General features: G+C 37.2%; 1 protein-coding gene across 2 annotated transcripts in view; it reads right to left on the bottom strand.

Annotated features, from left to right (window-relative positions):
- The window catches only part of WDFY3 (WD repeat and FYVE domain containing 3), a gene marked incomplete at its 3' end in the record, with an annotated part of 191,890 nt that extends 177,397 nt beyond the window's left edge, over positions 1-14,493 (bottom strand). The window contains exon 1 of one of the 2 annotated variants that reach the window (XM_084233369.1): positions 14,293-14,493. In XM_084233369.1, coding sequence (XP_084089495.1) covers positions 14,293-14,472 — 180 coding nt within the window. In that variant the 5' untranslated portion in view covers positions 14,473-14,493. The remainder of the gene's footprint in view (positions 1-14,292) is intronic. The other variant, XM_084233370.1, reaches the window with a different exon arrangement.
- Between the last annotated feature and the right edge of the window lie 264 nt (positions 14,494-14,757).

Here is a 14,757-nt window from a genome sequence, read left to right as displayed (position 1 = left end):
GAAAATACTACTTAAGGAAAAATTATCTTTGTAATTAAAAGTAAATTCTTGTGGCGTCCAAAATTATTATAGTTCTCTATTTTGCTAATAAGTTTAAATTATTATACATATTTTATATTGATATTCTTTTTTTTTAAAATAATCCTCTGTTTCTCTCTTTTTTAAAGATTTATTTATTTATTTATACAAGAACTGGGGTGTAGGCCAGATGTCGGAGGGTGAGAAGGATTCACCAGAGACAGAGTGGGGAGCAAAAAAGGCAGATCTACTGAGATAGACAACAGAGGGGATGGCACTTGAACGTGCTGCAGTGGCTGGTGATAGCTTGACAGCTATATGTTACTACCCCCTGTGCCACCAGGGAGGCCTAATCACCATAGTCTCTTGTGCTCTTCCTTCCCCTGTTTTGATCCCTCTCCTTCCTCTTCCTCTGCATATTGTCTCTGATTTATAGATGCCTGTTATTTTTTTAATTATTATCATTTTTTAGACACAGGAGTAATTGTAAATGATGTCAAAAAACAAGTCAACTGTGCTTCTCAAGCTTAATGAATATTTATTTTTTTGGCTGAGATTTTGATATATGTATGTTCTTCCAGTTAACCTGTTACCTTAAATAAGACCCAAGTTCTTTAATAAATTACAAATTAGAAATTGAGAAGCCTGACAATGACACATGCTGACAGCCCTTCTAACTTCACTCAGAGTTTGTACCAAGGTGTTTATAAAACAATCGTATATTTTGGGCCTCCCCTGGTAGCGCAGCTGTTGAGCGCTGGGCTGCGAGGCTGCCCGCAGCCTCTGCAGCGCCAGTTCGTTCCCTGGCCACCGGCGAGGGTCCCACATGGCGCGACAGACCTCTCCTGCCATGCCTGCTGCTCCCCTCAGCAGTGTATTTCGTCTCTGCCTGTTCTGTTCCCTGCTCTGGCTCTGGTGAATTCTCTCACCCTCACGGGCTTCTAACTGTACTCAGTGCTTGTATAAATAAATAAATAAATCTTTAAAAAAAATTGTATATTTTGCTCACGTAATTATTAGACCGTCCATCAAACTGAGAGGTAAATCTTCCTATTAATCAGAATATATTGATGTATATTTTACTCCTAAGAATTATTCAGTGCTATTTTATTCCTAAGCACTATGAAGATAACTTTGTAAAATAAATAGCTCATTTCTCAGTGTAAGGATATGGGCATTCAAGCAATCTTCATCCTGGGAAACCAATGTACTGTTAAAAATGCAACTAACTTTTCACACAGTCCTGACATTTACTGCTTTATTTACATAAGGAAATTTTTTCAAAAGATAAATCATGATTGAATCAGCCAATCCAAAAATCAGTATTATAGAAAAAGGACTATATCCTATTTGCTATTCTGCAATGAACACCTTTTGCTTCTTTGACATAAATAATTCTTAGTCAAGAAATCTAACACTATTTATTCATTCATGAATATTTATTCGTCTCCCTTAAATGCCAGGCAATGTTTAGAGTCATGAATACAAAGGCAAATAAAGCAAATGATTCCTGAGCTTATGGAGTTTACATTTTTTTCTTTTTGGAGTTTACACTTTAGTACCAGAGACGCACATTAAAAAAGTTTTAAAAAAAAAATGTTAGATTGTAATGTACTATGCAGGAAATAAAGAGGATAACTGAAATAAAATGTGTGGAGTGGGGAGACTGTCGGAAAAGGTCTCTTTGAGGATAACACTGATGCTGAAGAATGATATTGAATTTTCTAAAAAGTCACAATTCACATTGCCAAGGAAAGAAAGTTCTTGGCAGGCAGAAAAATCTGTGCTAAGACTTTAAAGTCAGCATGAGATTGAAGGAGATGAGGAATTCAAAGGTTGGTAAGGCTGGAATGTTTTCATGAGAGGAAAATGGTGCAAGATAAAGTTGGAGAAGACAGAAACTAAAACATGAAGCTGGCATTTAAAATAATTCCAAATGTGTAAGGTCATAAAGAATAGTTATTATTTTTTTCTGATTGACTTCAATAGTTTAATTAAAAATTATTAATACGTATTCACCACTTCTACAAATAGTGTAAAATATATAATGGCTCAACCATGTAATTAAATGTGCGCCACAGAGGGTAGAGCCGGAAACTGGGAGTCAGGGGCTTGGATTCCCCTCATCCCAAGGAACTGCTGGTAATACTGTTCTGGTTCTTAGTTTCCTCATCTGCAAAGAGAGGAAACTGAGCAAGAGAACTGATAGGTAATACGTGCAATTCAGATGTGATGATACTATACTGGAAATGTGACATTCATAACTCAAGAAAAAAACAAAGTATTGAGCATCAAAAATGCCTTGTAACAAATTTAATAAAAGTAGCAGTAATTATAAAACGAGCACTTACAATATGCCTAGCACTATTCCAACACTTGGCATGCAATGACATTTAAATCTCTTTAGAATCCTATATCTCCATTTTTACACGTAAGGAAATTAAGGACTAGAGAAGTTAAACTACTTAAGCCAGGAGCTGGTGGAAACAGAATTTGAACTAGATCTGTCTGATACCAAGTTGTGTTCTTAATCACTCAGTACTATGTTGTCTCAGCTAAACTCTGTATGGTGTTTACCTTAACAGGTGAATAGCAAGTTTTGACTTGCCTTTAGTCATATTTAATACATATCTAAAAATACTTCAGAACATTTCCTGGTACCTCCTTAAAGTAAATATTTTTTGTGAATACATAAGGAGAATAAATTAATGGTATTATCCAGTGGCATGTAAAAGTAGAAGTTCAACATATATTTGTGGTTGAATAGAGCTATTCAATAAAATTTATTAAATATGACTAATGAAAACTTGGAATTTTTATGAAGTTTTCTAACATGCTATCTTTTGGTTTTTAAATATATGTGATAAATATATGTCACATATAAAATAAAGTTATGACCATCATTAGTCCTTGAATAATTTCCAATCCATATCACAGACTTTCAGAACTAACAATAAAGGTGCAATTACATTCTTTCATAATGTAAATAAGTTTTCTTATCAGGAAAACATGTACTTTCTTCCTAAGAAGGATCAACACTTTAAGGGAGAAGATATAAATGCCTGAGAATGCCTAACCCAGTTCTTTTTTTATTTTTTAAAGATTTATTTTTTATTTATTTATGCATATAAGAACTGGGGTATAGGCCAGAGGTGCAGGAGTGAGAGGATTCGCCAGAGACAAAGTGGGGAGCAGAACAGGCAGACTGACTGAAATACACTGCTGAGGGGAGCAGCAGTTGAGACATGAGGGGTCTGCTGTGCCACGTGGGTTAGCTTCCTGGCCGGAGATGGAACTCATGCTGCAGTGGCTGGCAATAGCTTGATAGTGCTGATACTTTAACCCCTGTGCCACCAGGAAGGCCCCCCAATTCCTTTCTTTACTTCCTCTCCTTTTGGAATATGCCTACCTCATAAGAACATGTACTCTTTCATCTGCTCTGGATGTGACTTGCAACAACCATTGAGTTTTGCCAACAAGGAAGCAAATAAAATTATTTTTAGGGTGAATTTAGGTATTCCTTTCAAAAATATTTATTTTTATTTATTTATGCATATAAGAGCTAAGGTGTAGGCCAGAGGTGTGGGGGGTGAGAGGATCCACCAGAGAGAGTGGGGAGCAAAACAGGCAGATCTAATGAAACACACTGCTAAGGAGAGCAGAGGCCAAGACAAAAGAGGTCTACTGTGCCATGTGGGTCACCTCCCTGGTTAGGGATGGAACTCATGCTGCAGTGGCTGGTAATAGCTTGATAGAGCTGAGACTTTAACCCCTGCACCACCAGGGGTGCCTGAAATTCCTTTGTTGCAGACCTGTTACATTCTTCAATATCAACTGTATTGGTATTATGTAATAAGTAACAAAGCTGCATATATGTAAATAATTCTCTCATTTGCTTCTGAACTTGTGTATCCTTCCTTACTTAAAGCTCAAGATAAGGGATAAAAAAGTTAACCTCATTCACTTTAGATGTTTCTCTACTGTAAATCAGAAATAAGTTAAAAAACGGGAGTTTCTAAAAGATCTAAGTGATAAAGGTTATATTTTAAAATACATAATGAAGGATGATAACATAAACCAAGGTAATTAATATGGTAGTTAATTTTTAGATGACTAAAATGCTATTCATTTTTTAAAGTTTAAATCAATTATTTTCTCTGTAAGCTTTTGTTCTTGAGACTATAGGTTAATTATTTTTAAGAATGCTGGATAAATACTAGTCAGCTCTTCTCAGACTCCACCATCATCTCTCAGTCTGTGAGAATTGGTGAGAGGCCTGAGAACAGCAGTCTCCTTGCAGGTCTGTGATGAAGATCACAGGAGGCAGCTGAAGAACCCAGCAGGAGACCTGGCCCAGCAAAAGGACTCAACACATGTCATTTCTCAACCTGCGTCTCTTAAAGGCAAAACCCACACATTGAAATAACAATACTGAGCACACATTAAAAACTACTCTGCAGATAAATGCCCAAGTCTAATAGTTAAATGGTTTATTCATCATTTATAACGAATCAAGCAAAGTTTCAAAAATCAACAGTATAATTCATTTTTGGCAGTCAGGGTAAGATGTCTGGAGCCATACTGGATATTTATAGTCTTCAAAGTTCTTCCTTGCTAGTGGAGAATGTTCATATATATAGTCAAAGATTAAATAATAAGGCTCCATTTTATAAAATTTAATGGATATGTGGCCTCCCTGGTGGCACAAGGGGTTAAGCACCACACTATTAAGCAGTTTGCAGCCTCTGCAGCACGAGTTCAATCTCAGGCCAGCCAGGGAGCAACCCACATGGCACAGCAGACCTCTCCTACTCCCTTAAGCAGTGTATTTCATTCAGTCTGCCTGTTTTGTTCCCCACTCTGTCTCTGGTGAGTCCTCTCAGCCCCTGCATCTCTGGCCTGTACCCCAGCTCTTACATGCAGAAATTTTTTTTTTTAAAAAAGAACTCAACAAACTAAGTCAAACTGTGTAAGCAGAGAGAATATTCACTAAAGCATCTCAGATCTAGTTTTTTTTTTTTTTTTAATAGAGGCATGCTTTATTTATTTATTTGTTTGTTTGTTTGCTTATACAAGCACTGGGTATAGTCAGAAGCGCCGGAGGGTGAGAGAATTCACCAGAGCCAGAGTGGGGAGCAGAGCAGGCAGGAGGACCGAAGTACACTGCTGAGGGGAGCAGTGGGCAGCAGGAGAGGTCCGTGCGCCATGTGGGACCCTCCTCCGGTGGCCGGGGAGCAGCCGGGGATCGAACCGGCGCCGCAGAGGCTGCGGGCAACTTCGCAACCCAGCGCTTAACCGCTGCGCCACCGGGGAGGCCCTCAGATCTAGTTTTCAAAAAAATATTTATACAATTCTTCTAGCAAGACACTCACTTGAATTAACAGGAAGGCCTAATTGATGAAACACTAGAATATACAAGTAGGATATTACTTATTAATTTATCTTAACAGTTGAAAATAATTGCTTTAACTACTCTGAACATAATCATCACCTGTGAACACATTAATCTGAGAGAAGGAAATAATTTCAAACTACTCAGTAGCCAGTAGTACACATGAAATTGAGTAAAACAAAAATAAAAAGATTAAAAAGAAAACCCACTTCTCAGATCTGGTTTCAATAAAAAAAAATTAGTGTTTCCTCAACAGGGCTACAAAGTATGGCTTTTTCACCATCAACTCTCTCTGATTTTCAAAACAGCTATTTTTAAACTTTCCCTACCTCTCCTCACATGTCTACTCTATAATGTCCTCCCTCCATCATTTTCAGTCACTTATTTCACAGATTAAAAAAAGAACTCTAAATATTAATGTTTCCGTCCTCTATTCCTATTCCTATCTCCCCAATCTCATGGGTGCTGTCAACTAGTCTCTCTCTTATTGTGCCCCTTCCTTCTGCTCCTACCCTTCTGCCTTACCAGCCTTGCAAAATCTCAATCCTAAAACTGCATATATCTACCTTCTCTACTTTTACACACACTGCTAAGTGTCTATAAAAGAAAAATCACATACCTGCATGGATAAGATCCAGTATAAATGTATTATTTCCAACAGTCACTGGACTCTCAGTACTCTTTAATTCTTTTTTTGTTAGTTCATTCCCTTTAATTAATAATCAAGACATCACAAATTCCATCCTTAAATTCCATATTCAACCTACTACACTCTTAAGAGACCACACATCCCTCATATCCTTCTATTGTTAACTATAGGAAACTGAGGTCATCAAGCAAGATCTTATTCAAACTTCCACTACCTTAACTACAAATCTATATTCACAACCAACAAAATATGCTTTGCCACAGGATGAGGTGTCTGTCTCTCATTCAATGTTCACCCACCCACCTATAATTTCACTCCATGCTCTCCTCCCTCAATTATATTTGCTCTTGAAAATTTCCATATTTCTCCCTCTGCTTTCTTTCCTTCTTTTTCATGCCTTTAAAAAACTTTAAAAACCTTTAAAAACAAAGCAAAATACTAGAAACAGAAGAATAATATCCTCTTACTGCCCAGTTCAGCTCCATCAATATTTCTCTTTCAGTTTCTAAAGTCAAATATATACTTATGGCCCCTGCTTGTCTCCCAGTCACTCCTCAAATCACTGTTTTCTGTTCCATTATCCTATTAACTTCCATACTGGGCAAATTTTGTGAACATTTTTCATTCCTCATCTTACTGGGTCTTTATTGTATGTGACATGTTGATCCTTCAACATGTTGACATCCTTCAACTTTTCTCTAGAGTCCTATAATTTCCTCATTCTTTTTGGACTGCCATTAACCAACTCCTGTTCTGTATCCTTTCCAGGTTCCCCTGCTACTACTGAACATTCATATTCTTGATGGTTCCTCCTTAGCCTACTGTTCTTCTCACTTGGCAGTATGAGGCATAGGTAACCACTTGTCCTCTCCCAGGGCTGTAACTACATCTCTGCCAATGAATTCCCAAAATTTGTATCCAATCAAATATCCTGACCATAGTTTCTAACTGTCTATTACATACTTCCAATTGGGAAACATACAAATAGTGCGGGCTACTGCAGCCCCAAACTGACTATCCCCAACCCTCTTTATTTCTCAGCTACTGGAAAAAACACCCACCCATTTTCCTAAATTAGAAACCTAGCTTTGTCTTGGTCCCTTCTACTTTCTTGCCTAAAATACTTCGTTGGCTTTGCATTCCTGCAGGAAGAAGTATTGGCTTTTAATATGACATATAAACATATCATGTTAGCTCTATCAATCTTAATAACTAATTTTTGGTACCTCTTTGACATAAAATCAACTTTATGAAGTACTTAAATTTGCTGGCACCTTGTTACCTTTCATCTTGACTCATGTTTTAACTTCTTACTCTAATTACCTCCTGGGTAATTTAGCCAGGTTAATTCCAAGCTGGCTAATGCTAATCTTTTAAAAGGCTGAAGAATTACATCACATTTTTGAGAGAGCTGTCCCTTCCCTAATTGCCACATACTTAAATAACTCGCTTTTCAGGAGTACGTCTAGTGTCCTGATACGTTTCTTTATTATGGCATTATCTACTTATTCGTTTATTCCCCAAGAATATATTTATTTTCCTCAGTATACTTTAGTTTTACAAGATTAGACTGTATATTATCTTAGAAATGCTAATACATAGTATAGCACAATGTATATTTGTTTGAAACAAATGAAGTGAATGAATCAGTACATGCACAATAGCAGAATAAACGAAGGGACAAGTTAACAAACAAGCATGAAACACACACCTCTCCCCTCTGCTTTCAAATTAGCATTAAGTGGAGTTTGAGTAATACAAAGACAGAATAGTTATTTCAGTATGAGCAGTTTATAATCTTTGCTTCGTCTTATATCTTTATTTATAAAGAGGTAACAACAATAATGGATATAACTTTCTGTAGGAAAAAGAACTTTGTTATGTGCTTTAAGTACATTTTCATATTTAATCCTCACATCAAACCCCACAGGTAGATGGTCTTATTACATAGCTCAGAAACTGAAGGTAACTGTCTCTCCCCAGGGCAAGAGACATCTGGAGGGCTCTAATCCCTAGAGAAAGAACAGGGATATAAGCACCAATCAAGGACAGGAAAACCTTAAGATGTGAAAAGGAGAGTAAGAGACAGTCTACCTACTAAACGTATCAGCCTTGTTCCTCAACTTGACTTAAAAAATACTTTAAGTCGGCCCTATTTGCTCCAGGCAAGAAACTGGAAAATACGCCTCCTAGGATATCAACATATCTAAGACTGAGTGGTCTCCCCATAAAAGAGTAAAATCATCCTATCACTAGAAAAGTCTCACCCCTATACACATAATTTCCAGTTAGCATCTCAGTATCTCTTTTTTAAGTATCAATGAATAGACGATTATTACCAGACATCTAAAGGCTGTTCAAATTAACATCGAAAATTTTTTAAATTTGAAAAATCTTTAATATTTTCAGAAGGATGAGAGGAACTATTGTACATTTTGAGACTGAAAGAAGAATTCAAGGAAATTAAAAATATGATAGCACAAGTTTAATCTATAAAAGCTACTAACTGATGAGTTTCAGAAAAAGAAAACAAATAGCAAAGAGGTAGACATTAGAAAACATTTTAAAATATTTCTCTAGAATTGAAGGGCACTTGTTTTTACATTAAGAAGCTTCATCATGAAGTCTCAGTGAAATTTCCAAATAATGACAGAAACAAAAAACAAGAAAATTTTACACAGAAAAACTAACAGAGAAAAGACCATGTTGGCGGGGGGGGGGGGGACGACAATGAGTCAGATTGAGGCAGGGAGAGGCATAGTCAGGGGTAGAAGAAAAATTGGAAGAGTGGCAGAGATAAGGAGTTGAGAGACACAGAGAGGGAAAAGATAAATAGGGATAAAATAGGAAGAGAAGGGGAGACACGGGAACAAGGAAAAAGAAAAGTCAAGGAAGAGAAAAATAAAAAGAGAGAAAAAGCAAGAATGAATAAGGGGAAGGAGAAACAGATACAAGGAAAAACAAAATTTGAAAGTTATGTTATGAAGTCCAGGGAAAAGAAGTCTACAAGAATATTGTTTAAATAAAAGATATAACTCACTATAAGAACAGGATGGAGGGCAGCACAGGGGGAGAAAAGAAAGCTTATTCTCATACTCCTCACTGAGAACTAAATTAGAACACAATAATCAAGAAACAGTAACAAAAGTACATTGTTTAAAACTTACAAGAGTTAAAGGTGGCAGCAACAATTAACAGTGGAGAGCAATAGGGCACCTATAAACTAGTGGAACTACTTAATATTTAAACCATGTACTTACATACTTTTCACAAAAGTAAAAAAATTATTTTTAAAATAAGTAAAGAAACCAAAGCTCTAAATAAGGACCTAGAGCAATTGGGCTTAACAGACATCTATAGAACACTAAACCCCAAAAAAACGGAGTACACATTTTTCTCAAGCGCACACGGATCATTCTCCAGGATCGATCACATACTGGGGCACAAGACAAACATCAACAGATACACCAAGATTGAAATCATATCAACCATCTTTTCTGACCATGAAGGCATCAAACTAGAAATAAACCATAAAAAGAAGGCAAGGAACTTTCCTACCTCATGGAGATTAAAAACCACACTACTGGAAGACCATTGGACTAATGAGGAGATCAAAGAAGAAATTAAAAAATTTTTTGAATTGAACGACAAGGAGGACACCAATATCCTAAATGTATGGGATGCAGCAAAAGCAGTAATAAGAGGAAAATATATAGCAATAGAAGCTCACATCAAGAAACAAGAAAGAACGCAAAGAAACAACCTAATCTCGAAGCTCAAAGATCTAGAAAAAGAACAACAAAAAAACCCCAAAACCAGTAGAAGAAAAGAAATAATAAAAACCAAAGCAGAAATAAATGAAATTGAAACTAAAAAAACAATCCAAAAGATCAATGAAACCAAGAGCTGGTTCTTTGAAAAAATCAATAAAATAGACAAACCCCTAGCCAGGCTCACAAAGGAAAAAAGGGAGAAAGCACAAATAAACAGGATCATCAATGAAAGAGGAGAAATCACAACGGACACAGCAGAAATCAAAAGAATAATCAGTAACTACTATGAACAGTTATATGGAAACAAGTTTAACAATCTAGAGGAGATGGACAAATTCCTACAACTCTACAATCACCCAAAGCTAGATAAAGAAGAAATAGAACACCTAAACAGACCAATTACAATTAGCGAAATTGAAATGGTAATCCAAAACCTCCCCAAAAACAAAAGCCCAGGACCTGATGGATTTACAAATGAATTCTACCAAACATTCAGAGACGAATTAGTGCCTATCCTTCACAAACTCTTCCAAAAAATTGAGAAGGAAGGGACAATACCAAACACGTTCTATGAAGCCAACATTACACTAATACCAAAACCGAACAAGGACAACACAAAAAAGGAAAACTACAGGCCAATCTCCCTAATGAACACTGATGCAAAAATCCTCAATAAAATTTTAGCTATCAGAATCCAACAATGTATCCATAAGATAATTCACCACAACCAAGTTGGATTCATTCCGGGGCACAAGGATGGTTTAACATCTGAAAATCAATCAACGTTATCCAACACATCAACAAAAAGAAATATAAAAACCATATGATAATATCAATAGATGCCGAGAAAGCTTTCAACAAAGTGCAACAACCATTCATGATAAAAGCCCTTGAAATTCTTGGGATACAAGGAACATACCTCAACATCATAAAGGCCATCTATGACAAGCCAACAGCCAGTATCATTCTCAATGGTGAAAAGCTGAAAGCAATTCCATTAAGATCTGGTACAAGACAAGGATGTCCACTCTCACCACTGCTTTTCAATATAATACTGGAAGTCCTAGCCAGGGCAATAAGACAAGAGAAAGACATCCAAGGAATCCAAATAGGAAAAGAAGAAGTCAAACTATCACTATTTGCAGACGATATGATATTATACATAGAGAACCCCAAAAACTCCACAGAAAAGCTAATTCAACTCATCAATCAGTTCAGTAAAGTGGCAGGATACAAAATCAACATGCAAAAGTCAGTAGCCTTCATATACACAAACAATAAATCTGAAGAAGAAGAAATCAAAAAAACCATCCCTTTTGTTATTGAAACAAAAAAAATCAAATATTTGGGAATAAATCTAACAAAAGAGGTAAAGGACCTATACAAAGAAAACTATAAAACACTATTAAAAGAAATAGAAGAAGACACAAAGAAATGGAGAGACATCCCCTGCTCATGGATTGGAAGAATAAACATTATTAAAATGGCCATCCTTCCAAAAGCAATATACAGATTCAATGCTATTCCAATCAAAATTTCAATGTCATTCTTCAAAGAAATAGAACAATTATTGATGAAATTCATATGGAATCACAAAAAACCCCGAATAGCCAAAGCTCTCCTGAAAAAAAAAGAAGGGAATGGAGGCATCACACTCCCAGACTTCAAACTCTACTACAAAGCCATAATCATCAAAACTGCATGGTATTGGAACAACAACAGACATACAGACCAATGGAATCGAATAGAAAATCCAGAAATAAACCCACAGATTTATGGTCAACTAATCTTTGACAAAGGAGCAAAGAATATGCATTGGAGCAAAGAAAGTTTGTTCAATAAATGGTGCTGGGAAAACTGGGTCGCTACATGCAAAAGAATGAAGCTTGACCACTACCTCACACCATACACAAAAATCAACTCAAAATGGATTAAAGAACTAGACATAAGACCTGAAACCATAAAATATATAGAAGGAAATATAGGCAAAACACTACGTGATTTGCACATCAAAGACATCTTTACAGACACATCACCCAAAGCAGTGATAGTGAAGGCAAAGATAAACAGCTGGGACTACATCAAATTAAAGAGCTTTTGCACAGCAAAAGAGACAATAACAAAAACAAAGAGAAACCCCACCAACTGGGAGAACATTTTTGCACCCAACACTAATGATAAAGGACTGATCACAAAAATCTGCAAAGAGCTGATGAGACTCAACAACAACAAAGAAAATAATCCAGTCAAAAAATGGGCAGAAGAGCTAAAAAGAAACTTCTCCGAAGAGGAAATGCAAATGGCCAACAGGCATATGAAAAAATGTTCAACATCACTTGTCATCAGGGAAATGCAAATCAAAACTACCATGAGATACCATCTTACACCAGTGAGAATGGCACATATTAAAAAAACTAGCAACAACAAATGTTGGCGAGGGTGTGGAGAAAAAGGAACTCTTCTGCACTGTTGGTGGGAGTGCAAACTGGTCCAACCACTGTGGAAAGCTGTGTGGAGATTTCTGGACCTACTAAACATAGAGCTTCCATATGATCCAGCAATTCCACTCCTAGGTATTTACCCAAAGGACACAGAAACATCAATTCCAAAGAACACCTGCACCCCTATGTTTATAGCAGCACTGTTTACAATAGCTAAGCTTTGGAAACAGCCCAAATGCCCAAAAATAGATGACTGGATCAAGAAGATGTGGTACATATATACCATGGAATATTACTCAGCATTCAAAAAAGATAAACACATGCAATTTGCAGCAACATGGATGGCGCTGGAAGGGATCATGCTCAGCGAAATAAGCCAAAAAGAAAAAGAAAAATACCGGATGGTCTCACTCATAGCAGGAATCTAGAAAACTTAAATAAGGGACCAGGAAAATGAATAACTATAAGAAAGTGAAAATCAAAATCAACAAAAAACTATGAACCAGAGACACTTTTAGGGGGGCGGGAGGGGAGGGATTGGGGTCAGAATGGGGGGGCTGCAATTGTATGGGGAATATAACAATAAAATTTATAAAAAAAAAAATACACATAGAAGGGCAGAGATGAAAAGATTACAATTGATCCACTTCCTTCTTAACTGGATGGAATCTAAGCCACTGGTAAACTTTAGGTTATATGAGTCAATAAATCCAAGCTATTGTTAACACACACACAAAAAAAAAATTATTTTTAAAATCTCCACAAAGGGCCTCCCCTGGTGGCGCAGGCAGTTGAGCGGCGCGCTATGAAGCTGTCCGCAGCCTCTGCAGCGCCGGTTGAATCCAGGCCAGCCAGGGAGGGTCCCACATGGCGAAGCAGACCTCTCCTGTCTCTCCCGCTGCTCCCCTCAGCAGTGTATTTCATCAGTCTGCCTGTTCTGTTCCCCACTCTGTCTCTGGGGAATCCTCTCACCCTCCCGCACATCTGGCCTGTACCCCGCTCTTGTATAAATAAATAAATAAATCTTAAAAAAATAAAATAAAATCTCCACCAAGATTGCTGAAGACAACTGTTTTTAATATTCAGTCACCTGCTTCGCATACTGTACCACTTGACCCATTACACTCACCCTATGTAGCCAAGAAAAGGGAATTCAGACACATATGGATGCAAGCTGGGATCAGAAAAGCAGATCAGCTAATCACCAGTCCCCCAGTTCCACAGAGACAGACACCTTAAAGGATCTGGCAAACCATATCACTTTATAAATGATGGAGAAAGGGGGAAAAAAGCAATCCGCTGAAGAGAAGAAGGAAGAAAAAAGTGAGTCAAAGAGCAGTGGTCAGAATGGTGTGAGGAATATGAGGAATAAGCTGTGTCTTTTGGCGTGTACTCACACCGGCTAACATAAGACAACAGCATATTCCAGAGAACTAAGCCTGTATTGTTTCTTATCACCTTCCAGGTATGCGGTTTTAACCCTGAGCTTCTAAACACAGCTAACAAGATGTGCATTTCAGCACAAGCAGAAGCTAGCAATGTGAACCACAACTTGAGTAATCAAATCAACAAAACACATTAAAACATTAACTCTATTTAGACTGTCTAAGGCATATAATTACTCCTGCAAATGTCTTAGAGGAAACCTGCCAAACTATAAAGCAAACTCAGATGATTCTTTAAAGTGCACAAAGCACTTGGTGTGATATCACTTAAGGTAACAGAAATAACACTGAAAAGTGGTAATTTACAATCTATCACTCTTCCAACTATCTACCATTAGAGGAACATTTTGTCAAATATGCAGTCTTCCTTTCAGCTATTAGAATTCAGTGACATTCCCTGTGACCAGCTCTCACATCAAATCACATGACTTTATAGCACATTGAAAGGAAGGAATGGAAACATCAAGTTTCTTAAAAAACAATCATTTCTTCCTACCTATGACTTACTATAACCTTCTTGATTCGTACAGTGTGAGCCAGTCCTAACAGGCGAGGCGTGGTGAGCTGAACTTACCCTGTTAAACACTGGCAGCATCATATACAGCTTCTCTTCCTGTTCCTTCTGAGTCATGTGCCGGGGAGGGTGGCAGAGCTCAGTGAAGAGCCGGCGGAGGTGCATCAGTCCCAAGGCATTGTCTTGGGGGCTGCACTCCTCCTGCCGTGGCCGCCCCATGATCCTCTTCACCATGTTCATCTTGATGGTTGATGATAAACACTTCTAGTTCTGTAGGAAGATGTTCATAAACGAACAGTCAAAATGTCATCATCTTCACCAGGTCAAGCATGCATGGAAGAGCTTACAAAAAGTCTAAATAATAGAAAATTCTGTCTACAATATTTTTCTTAGTTCTTTAAACAATAAAGGTAGAGAGGCAAGATAATTTTGAAAACTCTCCTTACATGACAAATTATGAAAAATGGTAATCAATATTCCTACTAAATTTGCCACAATTGTATGAAATGTAAAACATTACCTGGA

This window comes from Talpa europaea (genome assembly GCF_964194135.1).
Source record: "Talpa europaea genome assembly, chromosome: 5".
Classification (NCBI taxonomy): Eukaryota; Metazoa; Chordata; class Mammalia; order Eulipotyphla; family Talpidae; genus Talpa; species Talpa europaea.
The sequence above is the reverse complement of the archived record's forward strand: the minus strand, read 5'-3'. Positions and strand labels throughout refer to the sequence as shown.